This window comes from Chiloscyllium plagiosum, unplaced genomic scaffold (genome assembly GCF_037043375.1).
Source record: "Chiloscyllium plagiosum isolate Xiang-an unplaced genomic scaffold, Cpla_swu_hap1 HiC_scaffold_22, whole genome shotgun sequence".
NCBI classification, from domain to species: Eukaryota; Metazoa; Chordata; class Chondrichthyes; order Orectolobiformes; family Hemiscylliidae; genus Chiloscyllium; species Chiloscyllium plagiosum.
In genome coordinates, this window is record NW_028270160.1 from 15,704,124 (window position 1) to 15,723,800 (window position 19,677).

Below are 19,677 nucleotides of genomic sequence, written 5' to 3' on the forward strand. Positions count from 1 at the left end.
GAGCTCTTAACACTGAAATCAATACATTTCTGTTTGGGAAAGATTTGGCGGCAAGGCTAGTTAAGCCAAGTTACAGATCAGACGTTTGATTAGATTTAGATTAGATTAGATTCCCTACAGTATGGAAAACAGGCCCTTCAGCCCATCAAATCCTCATCAACCCTCTGAAGAGTAACCCACCCAGACCCATTCCCCAACCCTAACACTATGGGCAATTTAGCAATTCACCTGACCTGCACATCCTTGGATTGTGGGAGGAAACTGGAGCACCTGGAGGAAACCCACACAGACACGGAGGGAATGTGCAAACTCCACACAGACAGTCGCCCGAGGCTGGAATCAGACCTGGGTCCCTGGTGTAGTGAGGCAGCAGTGCTAACCATTGAATCACTGTGCGATTCAATTGTAGAACATGTACGCGAGGGTATGAATTGGTTTCTCCAGTTCTTAATTACATGAAACCAAAGGTGGCAGATCCAGACTGAGAAATTTGAAACTGTCCTCTAATTACAGTTCCCTTTGTACCATATATTTAAAAAGCTGTCAGACTGTTTTGTTGTGGCGTATATTATATATTAGGAAGCAATTTTACTTCTGATTAAAAGGTTAACTTTATGCCCTATGTTTGCTGGCTAATCTGCTCATGTAGAAAATTATGACAGTCAGAAAACAGGGTGATCATGCACTCCGATTTGTAAAGATGGAAAAGTGAAGTAGAAAGAATTGTTTAAAGACACAAAGTTTAAAGTTAAGGTCCCAGGTTGGATCTCCTTACAGTGCCAATTTAGGGTGTGCTGCTTTATAATTGATATCGGTGACCTGGAGTAACACGTTGGGGAACTGAGGTAGGCAGATGGGGAGCAAAAGAGAGTGGGGGAGATAGAGAGGGGGAAAGAAAATGTAATTATCAACTGTTTCCTCCCCTGATTGATAACCAGTAAAGTACATGAGTGGGTTCAGGAGAAAACATGTGCCTGTGTTTATGCATGTTGGGCAAGCTCGAGAACTGGGCTCTGCTGTGAAGCTGCCCCATGGTTACGTGATTCGCAGACATATACCTAGACTCACCTGCGAAATAGCATTGAGGGGAAGCACCAGACAGTGCCAAAGAATTTGTATCCGAGAAAGTTGGCATTGCCAGATAAGAAAAGGGAGAAAATTGAAAGAAGGTGATGGGAAAAAGAACTTTAAGGATTTTGTTATAGTTTAAAATAAAGCCTCAAACTAATGTTTTTGAATTAACAGATCTAAGCAGAAGAAAGTTGAGAGAAGACCTATGGGGGAGGGGAAATTTCAATCCCTTTTCATTTAGAGAAATATTCACTTGACTGGACTCGCCTGTAGCGTATCAGGATTCCTTTTAGCTGAACAGCCTTCACATTCAGCAAGCAGCAATACTTTTCTTTACAAGTCCCAGATTCCACTTCTCCCCTCCGCAGAGTCGCTGGGTACTGCTGTTTCTTTTCTCTCTTTTATTTTAACCCCTCTTGTAAAGGTTAAGTTTGTGTGTGTAAATGGTCATGTCACAAAGCTATGAGAAACAGCCACCCCCTGCAACTGGGGCAGGCACAGAGCAAAGACAGCGACCCGCAACCCTTTTCACGCTCACAAAAACAAACAGAGATGGCACTGTACCCTCTCCTTATTGACCATCTGTTTCTACCAGTGGCTGTAATGTGCCAAAGGACAATACAGCCTGCCTTCCATCAGGCCACCCACCGCCAAAGCTGAAGCCGCCTCCCCCCCACTCCCCATCCCCACTAGTGAGAGAGACCCTCCAGCTTACTCCTTCCCTCCCCTCACCAGCCCTTCACAAACACACAATGCAATAGGGCTGGTGGAAGCTGAGACATGCTAAAGGTGGAATAAGGCAGTGGGTAGTCTTTTCATTGCTGCCTGCCTTTCATACTTGGCTGCATAGCAACACAGCTCTGGTCACATTACTGTGGCAATTCTAACCAGTTTTAGCAGCAAGTTTCTTAAAGGGACAGGGAAGTGGAGAAGAACAAGTTACATTCAGGATGAAGAGATCAGGGAGTTAATGCTTTTCTGCATCATCATTAATAAAACGATGTCGGAGCGTTATCATTTTTGTATCTAAAGAGGGACCAATTTAAGTAACATGTAGTGTTCCAGGAAGTCATGAGGAGAAAGAATCACAGAAAAAAAAGTGGGATGCTAGAGCCAGAAAACACAGGAAAGACAGAAAATCTAGAACACAAAAAAATGAGTAAAATAGACAAACAGCAGTTGGTGGTGGGGCAAGTGGAGAAAAGAGAGAGACAAAGACAGAGAGAGAATGAGAATTAGAGATACATGTGTGTGATGACAATACAGGAAATTGAGGCAGCATCCTTGTTGACGGTTCCATTGTCCCAAAACATTTGTGACCTTCTTTTCCTGCAAGAATTCCAAAGAATTGGCTGGGGCCAGGTGAAGGGACAGCATGAATATAACAGTGTCAGAGTGAGAGACATCACATAAGCAAGAGGGTGAGCACAAATAAATGAGAGAGAGGGTATGTGCGAGAGAGAAAAGAAAATAGAAAAATCAAAAAATAGGGAGTCCTAAAAACTTGGATTGAAGGATCATTTGCTGCATGAACAACAACAGGAGTGAGTTGTTGAGTGAACTAACTTGGCATAAGATGTGGTATGTGGCAGGCAGAGGCTAGCACCAGGTTACCAGCTAAATGTTAAAGAGAATACAAGGTCCATATGAGCTCCAAGCATATACTCATTGCCAGTGACAGGAACTTGTCCATTTACTCATTACTGCTGTCAGGTTGGAGGGCTCAGTAATCGGTGGTGATCACTTATCCCATCATGTTTGTTCACTCTTGGTGTCCTGGGTCAAGATTTATCCTTCAACCAATATTACAAGAGATATAATCTGGTCATTTTTACCTAGCTGTTTGTTGTTTTGCATAAATTGGGTGTTGTGCATCTATAATGCACTTGGGATGTTATAAAGAGCTTAAATAAATTCAAGGATCTTTTTCCTTCTTGTGCTGCCATTTAACCAAATTGTGATTAATCTGGAGATCAACTCTCACTTACCCATCTTGGTTTCATACTCCTTACCAAGTCTATCATTCTCAGTCTTGAAGTTTTTAGTTGACCCCTGCTTTTGGGGAAAGAGAGATTCATATTTACATATAAAGAATGATGTGTCCTAAAACACCCATGATCAGAATTACTTATGGATCATGATCCATATTCATTTTATGCCCGACAAGGTATTTACCTAAGCAGGGAGAGACAGCAAGAGGAGAAAACTGACAGCAAAATTATAAAAAATAGAAGAGGTAGAAACATAGTCTAACATGCAAAACAAAGACATTTCTCATTATTTTTCACTTAGTGTGAACAAATCAAGAGTTCCAAAAATAGAACAAAAATGCATCAAAGAGCTTTTAGACATCAAAGAAAATGTTTAAACAAACACACACCTTGTCCATTCAGGACCCAGCTGGCTTTTGAAGCTAGAGTTGCACAAATCACCACATTCCCACACACTTTACAGACACTACTGTTATATTCCACTTATGCACCAAAATAAAATATTCTAACTCTTGTCAGCTGAGTCTGTGGACAGCAATTCCACTCTTTCACTGGAGAAGCAGCCATGTAGATTAGACGTTAGCCTCATAAGATGTAGGAGCTGAAGTAGCCAGTCTGCTCTGCCATTCAATAAGTTCATGACTGATCTGATAATCTGCAACTCCACTTTCCTGCCTGTTTTCACCTAACTCTGGATTCCCTGTCCCAGCCTTGAATATACTTAACAAATCACCCTCTACAGCCCTCTGTGGTAAAAAAAATCACAGATTCACAACCATCTGAGAAAAGAAATTTAACCTCATATCTGTCCCAAATGGGGCAACTCCTTACTCTGAGGTTGTGCCCTCTGGTCTTAGTTCCTCCCACAAAGGGGAACAACCTTTCTGCATCTACATTGTCAAGTCCGCTAAAAATCTTGTATGATTCAGTCAGGTCACCTCTCATTCTTCCAAACTCCAATGAGTATAGACCCAATCTACTCAATGTTTCGTCATAAGAAAGGCACTCCGTATCTACAGTCAGCCTATTGTACCTTGCCTGGGCTGCCTCAAGTGCCATTATATCTTTCCTTAGATAGGGGCCCAAAGCTGTTCACAATATTTACCCATTATCTGACTAGTGCCTTGTTTTAGCCCTATTTTTATATGCCGCCCCCTATGAAATAAAGGCCAACATTCCATTTGCCTTCCATATTACCTTCTAAATTTGAACGGTAGCTTTTTGTGATTTTTGCATGAGGACCCAAAATCCCTCAGTGCAAGAGCTTCCTGGAGTCTCTCTCCACTTAAATAATATTCGGTTCCCCTAGTCTTCCTGCCAAACTGCATAATCTCACATTCTCCCATGTTATTCTATCTGCCATGTTTTTGCCCACTCCCTTAAAATGTCTACATCCCTCCCCGTCATCCTCATCATTTGCTTTGCCATTCATTTTTGAGTCATCCGTAAACTTGGCTACAATACAGTTATTTTCCTCATCCAAGTTATTAACATACATCATAAATGATAGCAGTCCCAGCATTGAGCCTTGTGGCCCTCCACTAGTTACAGGTTGCCATCCTGAAAATGCACCCCTTACCCAAATCGATCTTCTATTATCTGCTGTCTCAGGTGGCTGTAAAAAGTCTCACAACTGAAGAATCGGAGTCTTCTTACCTGGGCCGATATCAATTCCTCAAACTAACATCACCTAAAGGGCTTATCTGCATTGTAGTTTTTGAGGTCTTGCTGCATAAGCATTGGCAGTCACATTTCTTGTATAACGACAGGGACATGAACAAGTAACACACTAACTTTAAAGCACTTTTAGACAACCTGATATTATGAAAGGTGCTGTAGAAATCTAAGTCATTCCCTTTTTCACAACGTCATAAATACTCAGCTATACACTGTATAAATACACAGCCCAAAATAACCCCTGTGTTTTTCCTGGTGGAAGGTTACTGATCTGAAACATAAATTTTGTTTCCCTCGCCAGAGATGCTGCCTGTCCGAGAATATTGTCAATATGTTCTGCTTTTATCCCAGTGTTTAGCATGGGCCACAACAGGGTGCACCACTCAGTCCACTAGAAGCTTGCCAGTCTTTTCATTTCCTTTAGGACTCAAACAATGACATTTTTTGCCCTACTTATGTATGTAGCATAATATCATACTTTTACAAACCCCATTTTAACTGTTCAAACTTAATACTTTTTAAAATTCTCATTATTTATATTCCAACTGTGTAACTGCGCAGAAATATTTTTGCTAAAGCAACAAGTTTTTCCAATTTAGGAGTAACATCGTTCCGGATTAGAGAACAAATATTCTTAATGCAGTATGGGTTCAATTTATCAAGAACAACGTACATTTGTATGGCACTCATAACAACCAAATTATCAAAACAAATTTGACAGCAAAATATTTAAGGAGATATTCGGCCCAGGTAAGAAGACCCCGATTCTTCAGTTGTGAGACCTTTGACAGCCACCTGAGACAGCAGATAATAGAAGATCGATTTGGGTAAGGGGTGCATTTTCAGGATGGCAACCTGTAACTAGTGGAGGGCCACAAGGCTCAATGCTGGGACTGCTATCATTTATGATGTATGTTAATAACTCGATTAAACAGATAGGTTTCAAGTAGAGTTTTCAAGAATCATAAGGAAACAGAGAGTTGGAGAGATTTAGGAAGGACATTCTGAGCTGAGAAGGAATTGTTGAGTTAAGACATGTGCCGCAGATTTTTAAGTACAGATACAAGGTAAAGCTGGCCCCATCAAACACTCCCAGGGCAGATACAGCAATGGAAGTTAACCGTGCAGAGTTAAGCTGCACTGAGATTGTCCCACACATTCAGAAGCTAGAAGGTTGGATATAGGTTAGAGCTCCCAGAGTACTGCTATGGGATAGTGCAAATCAGTGATTACATTGAGACTCCCTAGAGCATATACCCTTTTAAACTATTACAGCTAGCAATCATAGGGGAATGTCACATCAGCTCGCACTGAACTGTTCTAGATAGCAGGAGGCTGAGGGGGTGGTCAGTACACTAAAAGCAACAGCATCCAGCACCACCTGAACTTTGGTTTCTAGCCAGGAGGATTTGCAAACTTCCGAATATTTTTGGTCATTTAACGGGATGCCTCCTTTGATGTGGTTTCTCATCTCATCCTTGCAAAGGATTCAAAAGATAAAGGGAAGGCAAACTTCCAGTTTGGCGAAGAAAAAAATTACAGAATTGCTCACGAAAGATGAGGGCAAAATCACATCAAAAGATCCCACCTCAGAGACTGTTGAACTTCAAGGAACCACAATCATGCCACATGCTACTGTTTAAAACTTTATATCAGACGTGGTAACTAAGAAAAACAAACCCCTCACCCTGACCTCCCAGCTCGATGCTCCACTATGTCCAGTTCACTCCTGGGTTCCATGATCCCATGTGACAATCATTCAAACCTCTTGATTAAATTTCACCCTGTAAGTCACTCCAAGGTATCTGTAATTCCATATACATTTGTACACCACACTAATGCCTCAATTAGCTTTCAGGCTGTAATTCACTCCTGAGATCTGCCTACACATACTGTCTGAATAAGATTCCAGTTTGTAAATCACTTCCAGGTTGCCACCCTCCATTGGAGTGAGTTATAAGACTGGATCCAAGGTATTTTTCTGTATGTAAATCAGGCAAATCCCTCAATTACATTCCAGCCTATAATTCACTCCCTGGTTTTTGTTATGCTCAGTATAAACAGCTGAATGCTGGCTGATGTTTGTGTTTGCCAATTTCAAAATATTGGTCAAACAGCCCATGCAAAGTAATTACTACGTTAAAAAAAACTCCTTCTCTGGTCACATAGTTAAATGCTGTACTCAGTGGGGAGTCAGAGCCAATAGAGCTGAAATTCCTGGCTCTGAATCCCAGTCTGTGCCCAGGAAGCTGATCTCAGTCAGCTGAATCAGCACCAATTCCACTGTCAGAAAGAGCACGGTGTGTGCACGTGCATATATGTGGAACGCATCTGCTTGAAAAACTGTCAGAAGTATACAGGATCAGGTTTATCTCTATTGCCTGTTAACATGCACTGTGTAGGTTTGAACATAGTTCATGTGTAGTTGGACGATGTGGATGAACTAGATTTGGGCAAAACCCAGCACCTCTATCACAAGGTAGAGCGGAGAAAAGAGGCAGAAGAAATCAAAGCTGATCATCTCTTCTCAGTTTCAGGATGGTTACAGAGAACTTCCACCTTTGCAGAGCAAGATAAACCTCTCCCATCTTTCAGCATTGCTGCTGCATGTTCCTTGCTTGCTGCTGACGTCATCAGCTTACATCAAAGGACTCTTCCTTCCTGATGAGCAGCCCTGAATTGTGGGAACCTGCAGCACAAGTCTGTGCATGAGCTTCAATTGCTCGACAAACAGAGGAAAAGTTTCAGATAATGGGAGATTTAAAAAGGGAAGGCCAAGGTGACCCCTATGTGTGGAAGAAAACACATACTCGACACATATGCCATCACAATGGCTCAAAAAGGTAAACCTGTAGCAGGGTTACTTTGTACTTTCACAAAACATACATGATTATACATTTAGAAGATAAAAGGATGAAAGCAAAACATCTGTTTTACACCAGCCCATCTGGTTCCCACTAATAAGGGAAAAAAGATAAATCAACTTCCAGATTCTTACATTATCTTCACTGCCCAAATCATGCATTGTAACAATCTGTAACTTGGGTATCCATAATTTCTGCACTATTAGATCCAACCTGTAATTCACTCCTTCTGGGTATCTGTTATTATGTGTACAAACCACCTGACCCTCTTATTTAGAATTCAGTCTGTAACTCACTAAGGCATTAATCTAAGGGCAAAAATAACTTCACATCCCTAATTACATTGGGCACTATAATCAATTATCTTGATCAATTTGGGGTGCAGATTATATGCAAGTTATTCCTAACTATGTTGCCCCAGGAGTGCTCATGTTTTGGGGTATGACCTATACGCAGCATGGATCCTACGCAACACACAGTTAACTTTAATAATGGAATGTAATACTAGGTAGACTGTAACTGATATTTTCACATGACATTACCTGACGTTGGAGATGCCTGCTGTAATTTTTCACAGACATTCAACTGCCAGGATAAATTGAACAAATAAATGAAAAATTAATTAAAAAGTAATTGTCTGCTTTTCAGAATAGAGCAAGGCGAGCCAGTGAACTTTATGAAATTCTTAGACAGTTTGACAGGATAGTTGCTGAGAGTCTGTTTCCAGTGGGCTAGGACGGGGCAGAATCTTATTAACCCTAAGCAGTGGGCTAAGGAGGGACTTGTACCAGAATCAAATGAGGTGTCAAGCAAGGTTGACTTCAACATCAGGAGAATCTTGTTCGCTTTTGGATGTTTTTAAAACGATGTTTTCAGCTGTGTTATGACATACCTCTGGAGCAGACGTGACTTGAAGTCAGGCCTACTGGCTGACAGAACGGAACACTACCATTGAACCACAGCGTACCATCTTTTAGATATTTTCAAATCAACCTGTTCACACCAGAGGCTGGAGCAGGTGAGACTGCTTTTCTAGACCTTCTAGCCCAGAAGTAGGGACACTACCGCTATGCCACAAGAGCCCCGCTCATCCTTTATGGTTTGTACAAGGGACATGGTGAGCTTCTTGCTAGATAGCAACAATTGCCAACTAAGGTGATTATTGCTTGTTAAATGCCTTGCTGACTGCCCATTCCCCTCAATAACACTGCATTTCGGATGTGCTTTGCCAGTACCACACCCCTCGACTCTGATCTCCAGCATCTGCAGTCCTCACTTTCTCCATCCAAGTTTACATCCCACTAAACTTGTCAAAAAAGCTGAAGATTAAGAAACTCGACATGGAATCTTGAGTGGATATCTAACAAATTCCGCTTACCTCTATGTTGGAAATCTAGGGCACGCACCATGGTCAGTGGTCATAAAGATCCCAAGACTGTAAACAGTTATGTTTGATATGCGTTAGCCTGTCATGGACATCTTCAATCTACTTCCTGCACTTCAACGCTGCATCATAGTAATGCTGCAGCATGGACACTGTGCATTCAGAGATACACACCCAGCATTTGCACCGAACCGCTCTGCAAATCCAGACTCTTTCCTCACCATCCCAGTGCTCACTCATTGTGAGCTTACCTGGATGTACAGCATCCCTGCCTTGCATTGTCTTGTCCTTATGTGCTTTGCCTCCCTCAGCCAGAAATTTCAGGCTTATACTACTTCTGTCTTACTTTGTGTTTAGTGCAAACACAAAGAAAGCAAGCTTGTCTGTAGGCCTTAATCAAGTCAAGGGGAATAATTTTCAGTCAGTGATCCATGGCATAGCAAGTCAAAGGCAACCTCCAATAATAGGTCAGGGCATTGGACATGGCCAATTTGCCACTTGGGGCAGTCAGAGTTAGGACGCTTTCCACACAGAAACATAGAAAATAGGAGCAGGAATAAGCCATTCAGCCCTTTGTGCCTGCTCTACCATTTATGATGATTCATGGCTGATCATCCAAGTTAATAGTTGAAGAGTGTAGCGCTGGAAAAGCAAAGCTGGTCAGGCTGCACCTCGGATATACTTTTCCAGCACCACACCCCTCGACTCTGATCTCCAGCATCTGCAGTCCTCACTTTCTCCATCCAAGTTAATAACCTATTCCTCTTTCTCCCCCATACCCCTTGATCCCTTTAGCCCCAAGTGCTATATCCAACTTCTTCTTGAAATCATATAATGTTTTGGCCTCAACTGCTTCCTACAGCAGCAATTTCCACAGTAAATCCCACAGAGTGAAGACATTTTTCCTCACCTAAGTTATAAAATGGTTTACCCTGTATCCTTCAACTCCTCATGCTGGACTCCATACCATCAAGAACATCCATCCTGCACCTGCCCTGCCTACTCCTTTTAGAATTTTTTTACATTTCTATGACATTCGCTCTCATTCTTCTGAACTCCAGCAAATATAGAGTCATAGAGTCATAGAGATGTACAGCATGGAAACAGACCCTTCGGTCCAACCCGTCCATGCCGACCAGGTATCCCAACCCAATCTAGTCCCACCTGCCAGCACTCAGCCCATATCCCTCCAAACCCTTCCTATTCATATACCCATCCAAATGCCTCTTAAATGTTGCAATTATGCCTCCACCACATCCTCTGGCAGCGCATTCCATCCACATACCACCCTCTGTGTGAAAAAGTTGCCCCTTAGGTCTTTTTTATATCTTTCCCCTCTCACCCTAAACCTAAGTCCTCTAGTTCTGGACTCCCCGATCCCAGGGAAAAGACTTTGTCTATTTATCCTATCCATGCCCCTCATAATTTTGTAAACCTCTAAGGTCACCCCTCAGCCTCCGACGCTCCAGGGAAAACAGCCCCAGCCTGTTCAGCCTCTCCGTGTAGCTCAGATCCTCCAACCCTGGCAACATCCTTGTAAATCTTTTCTGAACCCTTTCAAGTTTCACAACATCTTTCCGATAGGAAGGAGACCAGAACTGCACGCAATATTCCAACCTCCGCTCATATGTCAGTCCTGCCATCACAGGAATCATTCAGGCAAACCTTTATTGCACTCTCTCTTTAGAAAGAAAATTCTTGAAACCTCACCATAAAGGCCAATGTGCTGTTTGCCTTCTTTACTGCTTGCTGTAACTGCATGCTTACTTTAAGTGACTGGTGTAGAAGTACACCCAGGGTCTCATTGCACATATCCCCCCTCTCAATTTATCGCCAGATAATAATCGACCTCCCTGTTTTGCTTCCGAACTGGGTAACCTTACATTTATCCACAGTATACTGCAACTGCCATGTACTTGCCCACTCACTCAGCTTGTCTAAATTACACTGAAGTCTCTCTGCATACTCCTCATACTTCACCCTCCCATCCAGTTTTTATCATCTGCAAGTTTGGAAGTATTACATTTAGTTCCCTCATCCAAGTCATTAATATATATTGTGAACAGCTGGGGTCCCAGCACGGATGGAGGGAGAGTAAAGTATCAAATTGCAGATTAAGATGGCAGCACCAATGCTGGTGGAGTGCAGAATGTTACTGATTTTCTTCCTACATTGCAACACATTCCTCCAAATGACTTAGTTTGCGTTGACCCAGGTGGCAAATTCTGACCAGGCTGTCATGGTCTGGTGTCATGGCCTCCACTCTGGTCCAGGGGGATGAAGTAGTCCCACCTCTGCACCACTCGACTCTGTCCAGCAGAATCTTCAAGTTCCTGCCCATTAGTGAGATGCCAGTTTCCACATCTCCAGGCAAACATCTGGAACTAGCCAGGGCAGCTTTGGACCGACAGTGCTTGTCCAAGTGCATTACAGGTTTTTAAATCCCACTATGTTCTGAGATATCTATGGAATAGCAGGTTTTTACTGGGAATGGCACGTGGTAAGATGAGGTATGCCATAGGGTGGGATAGGTAATTAATAAATTGAGTTTTGTAAGATATGGCAAGAAAACTCACTAGGCTGGCCTCCAAAAAGCTTGCCGCAACTCACCGACTTAGCCAAAAACAAAACCCACGAGATTTAGCACTGAGTGAATCATGAGATACGGGATAGAGCAGAAGGGTGGCGTGGAGGTGGAAAAGCAGGCCATGATTTTACTGAATGGAGCAGGGCCACATAGCCTACTCCTGCACCTGTTTCTTAATTTTTTATCGAAATAACAACCTTGTTTTGACTCACTTCTAACTAAATAAGATAAATTAGAGGTAATTTACAATTCCAGTATTTAGCAGCTTTCCCTCTGTCTCTCCAATTCCTAAGGAGTTATTTTATACTCATCAGTTATTCCAAAGTTTTCACGGAAGAGAGTAAAGTTAAAACAGAGAGTGCGTGTGAAAGCAACAAGAAGCAGAACAACAGTATAACTATAATAGAAAAAGGGGAAGAGAGTAAAGAGAGATTAGATTAGATTAGATTAGATTAGATTAGATTATTTACAGTGTGGAAACAGGCCCTTCGGCCCAACAAGTCCACACCGCCCCGCCGAAGCGCAACCCACCCATACCCCTGCATTTACCCCTTACCTAACACTACGGGCAATTTAGCATGGCCAATTTACCTGACCTGCACATCTTTGGACTGTGGGAGGAAACCGGAGCACCCGGAGGAAACCCACGCAGACACGGGGAGAACGTGCAAACTCCACACAGTCAATCGCCTGAGGCAGGAAATGAACCCGGATGAGAGAGTGTGCTGGCAAGAGATTACTAGGGCCTAGTTTGACACAAGAGAATGAAAGAAACAAAAAAATACTACAATGAGACAAGTTTGGCAGAAGCAGAGAGAGAAGGAGAGAAATATAATTATAGCATGGATAGACAGCAAGAAAGGAAAAGCATAAATGGAGCAGAAAAAACAAAAAGAAAGAGAAAAAAAGGTCTACAATTCTCTACAAGAGTTTTTGGACAGTTTCAGCAAACACCTAAACTTGACACCTGTCTCTTACAAATAGATCTGTTGCCTCTTGCCCTTCTCAGCGGGTATGACATTAAACCGCTTCCACAACCTGCCAGTCAAATGAAGAGCAATCGCCAGTTAAAAGAGAAATTAAACTACTAGACAAGACTAATCTTCTGTTGTCTATGCTTGCCTCCTCACTAGATAAATTCAAACCCTGTCTGTCCGTGTTCCTAATCCTGATTAGTACAGCTTTGTTATTCAGACAATCTCAGACTCCGCAGCTACACTGAGCTATCCATCCACTGCAGTGAAAACTTTGGTTTCATTGCCCCACACCGTGTCTTTACTCACTTCCGCAAGCAGACAGCTTGCTACCGCCTTCAGATTGTGGCCCTACCTCATAAAAGTAGTCAGTAGCCCTCTGCGTCTTCCAGGTAGCTGCTGAAATAGTTCAGGACAACCTTCTCTCATCTGTCTCTTGGCTCTTCTCCTCAGTCAATGCTGCTATGCTCAGTGATCCCAAGGTTTTCACAGGCTTTTTTTCCTCCTAAGATCCCTGAACATTCTTCTCCCTTTCCTTAATGAAGTCAACACCTTATTTCTTCTCAAAACAGTGGCTCTTCTTACTTCCCTCAGGCTTTCATGGGGATAGCGGTTTTGACTTAGCAGGTAGTAATCAGGCTTCTGTCAGAAGATGGGTGGTTCAAATCCCACTCCTGACACTTGAGCAGAAAATCCAGGTTGGCCTTCTAGGACAGTGCTCAAGGGGTGCTGCAATCACCAAAATAAAAACAAATTGACAAGCATGCTGGGTGTAGGACGTTCCTATGCACAACGTGGCTCCTGCTACAATTCCTATAACAACAGTAGCTCCTTTTCAAAAATAATTAGTTAGTTTTGAAGTGCTTTGGAACATAGTGAGGTTGTGAAAGTTGCTGCAAACTTGCAAGTTTTACCACTTCTGAAGCAAAGAAGATGGTTCCAGAGGTTTCTAGGTTTAACATTCCCAAAGCTGGATGCCAGATTCTTGTTTTTCTTACCTCTGAAGGTCCCAGATCCTCAAGGGTGAGGCATGCCCACAACAAGCAGTCCCCGTCATGACAGAACTGGAAAAGGAAAAAAACACAATCGCTCTTTAACAAAACTGATGTCGGATCAAAACATTACACATTTTCTTCATTTTCTGGATTTCTTTTTTCTTGTGTAAAACAAGTGGAGAGACCTCTGCATCCACTTTACCTCTATCCCCACTTTCCACTTGGTATCATTAGATGTTGTATTGCTCTGGAAAATGAAGACATTGATACATACATGTGAACACACAGGTATATTTTCAGCACAGGCCTATGAATAGCAAACAGAAGCAGAGATAACTTTTTCACTTTCCGAACTGGATGCAGCTTCCACTGTACGGGCGCGGATCCCATTTAGCACAAACCTGGGCTCGGATCCTCGACAGTGAAAGAGACAAAAAGTGAACAAGCCAGAGTGAGACAGACCACCAGACAGAGTGTGAGAGGGTGAGAGAATGAGAAAACGAGAATGTGTGAGTGGGGGGGCAGAAGTGAGGGAGGGAGAGTAGCTCACTGTAAAAACAGGACGCACAAACACTGAACTTTGAAATAAGTAACATTTCTCACAGCTCAATCAATAGGGAGACCAAAATTAAATAAGTCAACACACATCAAGCACACAGGTTCAGTATAAGGAATGGGTTAATCCGAACTGAGTGACTGGATTCATGGTTAAGGGCATAGTGGGGGATGGTTGGGGGATGGGAAGGGGAGAAATTGGAATTAACTGTTCTCTTCAGTATGACTCTGGAATCCAGAATCATTTATTACACAACACAATACTGGGGTGGAGCAGTTTGCACAATCCCACACAGGCTGTGCATCACCTGAAAGGACCCCCTCCCCACTCACAGCTACTACCTGCTGTGTTCCCACCACCTAGCTCCTTTCACTCTGCCCCTGGGGGACCATTACACTCACGTACACACTAATAGCTTTTAGTTTCTATTCACACAAAACCTGCTACACTAAAATTGGCCTGCAGACCACCAACACTGAGCCCTCCCCAACCCCAACCTTTCAGTGTAAAGGTTTATGCCACTCTCTCCCTATTTCATCCCCTCACCTCGAAGCTCAGATAAAGACTATTTTTCAATGTTAAAACCTTACTTTAGTTCAAAAGAAAAGGACTGAAACATTCACATTTCTATACAATTTCTGATCAAAGAAGAACATTCCCTTTGAAATCAGGACAGAGATGTCTGTGGCTCAGTTTATTAGCTTTGTTTCCTGATTGGTACATAGTACATTTCACTACATGAAGACAGAAATTGTGGACCATGAACTAGTACCTGAAGACACCAGCTTTTAAAATAGGCAATTAAGGGGTACACTCTGTATATCATGTAATCTCACAAAGATCCTGGTTTCTAAGCAGGGCAAAGGTTGCATTATGTAACTATACAGAGTCACTGTTTATTTAGGACAACTTTGTACAAGTCTATGAAGTCCCTGCTTACTCAGGCTAAATTACTCACTGGCTGACTGTCCACAATCATTGCATATTTCTGATTATTCTGTGCAACTGTGCGAATTCATAGTTTATCAGGTTCTCTGCATAATTACACACCATCACATTTTGTCAGCACTTTGGGCTGAATCATATCAAGCCTCACTTTCTTCTGCCAAAATCACACCTCCCGAAAAAGAAAGCTAGTCCCCAACTTGCTACGTTGCCAAATATCTTAAAACTCCTCTCTCCTTTAGCTTCAACAAAAGTTGAGATGGTTATAGATTTACTTCCACCACCACCCTCAAGGTCCAAGCAATCATTCTCACTATTGGGAATTCTATTCAACTGTACACGTTATACACTAATGATTTAGACAAAGGAACTGAGGGCATTGCTTCTAAGTCTGCAGATGACACAAAGATAGGTGGAAGAACAGTTAGTGCTGAGGATGCAGGGAGGTTGCAGAAGGACTTGGACAGACTAGAAGATTGGGCAAAAAAGGTGGCAGATGGAAAACAATGCGGTAAAGTATGAGGGTATACATTTTGGTAGGAAGAATAGAGGAGCAGAATCATGCCCCCCCACACATTAACAGCACAGAGGTGGAACGAGTGGAGAGTGCTGTGGTTCTGTTCGCCGAGCTGGAAGTTTTTGTTGCAAACGTTTCGTCCCCTGTCTAGGTGACATCCTCAGTGCTTGGGAGCCTCCTGTGAAGCGCTTCTGTGGTGTTTCCTCCGGCATTTATAGTGGTCTGTCCCTGCCGCTTCCGGTTGTCAGTTTCAGCTGTCCGCTGTAGTGGCCGGTATATTGAGTCCAGGTCGATGTGTTTGTCGATGGAGTTTGTGGATGAGTGCCATGCTTCTAGGAATTCCCTGGCTGTTCTTTGTTTGGCTTGCCCTATAATGGTAGTGTTGTCCCAGTCAAATTCATGTTGCTTGTCGTCTGCGTGTGTGGCTACTAGGGATAGCTGGTCGTGTCGTTTCGTGGCTAGTTGATGTTTGTGGATGCGGATCGTTAGCTGTCTTCCTGTTTGTCCAATATAGTGTTTTGTGCAGTCCTTGCATGGGATTTTGTACACATTAGTTTTGCTCATGCTGGGTATCGGGTCCTTCGTTCTGGTGAGTTGTTGTCTGAGTGTGGCTGTTGGTTTGTGTGCTGTTATAAGTCCTAGTGGTCGCAGTAGTCTGGCTGTCATTTCAGAGATGTTCTTGATGTATGGTAGTGTGGCTAGTCCTTTGGGTTCTGGCATGTCCTCGTTCCGTTGTCTTTCTCTTAGGCATCTGTTGATGAAATTGCGAGGATATCCATTTTTGGCGAATACCTTGTATAGGTGTTCCTCTTCCTCTTTTTGCAGTTCTGGTGTGCTGCAGTGTGTTGTGGCCCTTTTGAATAGTGTCTTGATGCAACTTCGTTTGTGTGTATTGGGGTGGTTGCTTTCATAGTTCAGAACTTGGTCTGTGTGTGTGGCTTTCCTGTGTACCTTAGTGGTGAATTCTCCGTTTGGTGTTCTCTGTACCCTCACGTCTAGGAATGGGAGTTGGTTGTCCTTTTCTTCCTCTCTCGTGAATCAGATTCCTGTGAGTGTGGAGTTGATGATCCGGTGTGTTTTCTCTATTTCCGTGTTTTTAATGATTACAATATAGTGTACAAAATCCCATGCAAGGACTGCACAAAACACTATATAGGACAAACAGGAAGACAGCTAACGATCCGAATCCACGAACATCAACTAGCCACGAAACCACACGACCAGCTATCCCTAGTAGCCACACACACAGACGACAACCAACATGAATTTGACTGGGACAACACTACCATTATAGGGCAAGCCAAACAAATTCCTAGAAGCATGGCACTCATCCACAAACTCCATCAACAAACACATCGACCTGGACCCAATATACCGGCCACTACAGCGGACAGCTGAAACTGACAACCGGAAATGGCAGGGACAGGCCACTATAAATGCCAGAGGAAATACCACAGAAGCGCTTCACAGGAGGCTCCCAAGCACTGAAGATGTCACCTAGACAGGGGACGAAACGTTTGCAACAAAAACTTCCAGCTCGGCGAACAGAACCACAGCAACGAGCACCCGAGCTACAAATCTTCTCACAAACTTTGAACGAGTGGAGAGTATCAAGCTCCTGGGAGTTGTCATCCAAAACAAGCTTTCTTGGACTCTTCATGTGGACACACCGGTTACAAAGGTCCAACATTTCTTCTTCCTCAGATAGCTGAGGAAATTTGGCATGACGGCGAATACCCTTGCCAACTTTTATAGATGCGCCATCGAGAGCATTCTGTCTGGATGTATCACTACCTGGTATGGCAACTGTACCATTCAAGATCGGAGACGGTTCCAGAGAGTGGTGAACTTCGGCCCAGACAATCACAAAAGGCCACCCTCCCATCTACAGGATCCATCTACCAGTCCCGCCATCAAGGAAAGGCCACCAGTATTGTCAAAGATCCATCCCACCCTGGCAATGTTTATCTACAGCCTCTACCATCAGAGAGAAGGTACAGAAGCCTGAATACACGCACCAGCCGGTTTTGAAACAGTTTCTACCCTACTATTGTTAGAATACTCAATGGACTCACAAACTCTTAACATTCGCCTGGACCTGCGTTTTTGTTTTTGCTGCTGTTTACCTATTATTTATTTACCCCTGCTACTTAACTATGTGATCTGCCTGTATTGCTTGCAAGACAAAGCTTTTTAACGTTCCTCGGTACAGATGACAAGAAATTCAATTCAATTCAATTCAATTTTCTAAATGTGGAAAGGCTTTGGAAATCTGAAGCGCAAAGGAACTTGGGAGTCCTAGTTCAGGATTCTCTTAAGATTAACGTAGAGGTTCAGTAGCGGTTAGAAAAGCAAATGTCAATCATTTCCTGACATGAACAAACGTAAGTTTCTCGTATTGTCCTTGGACATTGTACCAATACCCTTTCCATCAATGGTGACCAGAATTGTACACAGTACTATACCAAATATAGCATTAGCTTAAGTTCCCTACTTTCTGTGCTCCCTCTCTAAAACATGAAACTTAAAAGCTACATTGATAGATACAAGTCTTGCAGGATCTCATAGAATTCAATGCAAGAATTTTATGCATTTCATACTTCACCCTAGTTCTGGCTGTTAATGTTTTCAGCTGTCTAAGCACTTTGAAGCTGTCTTCATCTACCTCATTGGCCAATCTTTTTTCGAGTGCTTTTCATAACCTTTAAGGCTAATATAAATTTTTGTCTGAATACACATCTATGAAGTGCCTTGAAATGTTTTTGAACATTATCCATGTATATGTAATTGCAAGTTGTTGTTGGTTCACTCACTGTGTTACAATTCTGAGCTGTTCAATGACCATGGCAATGGTTACTTACTGTGCAATCATGAAGAACTAACCTTGGTATTTCCAAGTTACACCACAAATTAATAATCTCACTGTGTAATACCAATGCACTACCAAAACCTGTCAACTCTCCTGTTTATACAGCAATACTACAAGAAACATTTCTGCCTGGACTTTTATCAGTACAATTTTCTGCTATATTTTTACAGTCACTCATTTCCTGAGAAGTGAAGTGCCAGCAGTGAGCTGTTCACTAAGACTTCTTCACAGTCTCACATTGAGTCTTCATACTTACTGTGGGGATGTTTAAAACTCCTTAAGGCTGAATGTCAACTGTGAAATTCATTACCCATGATACAGACAACTCCTGTGGCACAGGGTAGTATCCTTACCACTAAACCAGGAGGCCTGGGTTCTGGCCCCTTGGACAGAGTTAAGGATACTACCCCTGTGCAACAGGAGTTGTCTATATCTTGGTTAATGAATGTCATAGTTGACATGTAGCCTTAAGAAGATTTAAACATCCCCAGAGTGAGTATGGGGAGTCCCACCTGCTCCACAGGTATACAATGATATCACTGAACACGTTGACAACGAAGTACCTTAGGTGAATCAGAATTAAATGGCTGGTTACTATAGGAATCTGATAAAGTTAAAGCAGTGAGTTTCATCAACAACTGATGTGATGGAATGAATTTCAGTTCTGCGAGATTGGGTAGGAACACAGAAAGATGATGATCTGCCAAATATTCTACCAATAAACATCCCAATTTCTCAATCACAAACTCAGTTGCAATAAATCAGTTGAATTGATCTGTTTCCATTTAAAGCTGATCAAACAGACAATGCGACCAACTGTTATGTTCTCCCAGCACACAAAAGGTGTTGATAATGCAGCAATATCCCAGGGCATACCTGTACATACTTGAGTGTGCAGATCAGCTAACCACTGCCTCAGTAAGTGTGCCATCAAAGGAGGCAGAAGTTCAAACTGCAGAGTGATTGAAAATATCAAAACTATGATCTTCCTTCCTCCCTCCCTCAGAATTGCTGTAACTCTTCACTTCCCTCAGCCAGATCCTCCAAAACAAAAACTGACGTTTTAACCCAAGTTTGGTATAATCCAAGCACCACTTATCAACTTATAAGTGTTCACTTTAGCCTAATGCTGTTACTCTATCCTCAGACCCAGAAGGTAGTAGGTATAAGTCCCACTCTACATACTTATACCTAAAATCTACATTTTGACTTCAGCACCAGTACTGAGGGAATGCTACACTGTCAGA

At 42.6% G+C, this 19,677-nt stretch overlaps 1 protein-coding gene across 4 annotated transcripts in view; it reads right to left on the reverse strand.

Moving 5' to 3' along the window:
• Window positions 1-19,677, reverse strand: part of fbxw4 (F-box and WD repeat domain containing 4) — a 145,654-nt gene that overhangs the window by 30,748 nt on the left and 95,229 nt on the right. For 3 of the 4 annotated variants that reach the window (XM_043712925.2, XM_043712923.2, XM_087998791.1), the window contains one exon: window positions 13,547-13,612. The exons of the other annotated variant lie outside the window; for it this stretch is intronic. In XM_043712925.2, coding sequence (XP_043568860.2) covers window positions 13,547-13,612 — 66 coding nt within the window. The remainder of the gene's footprint in view (window positions 1-13,546; window positions 13,613-19,677) is intronic. 4 annotated transcript variants of the gene reach the window in all.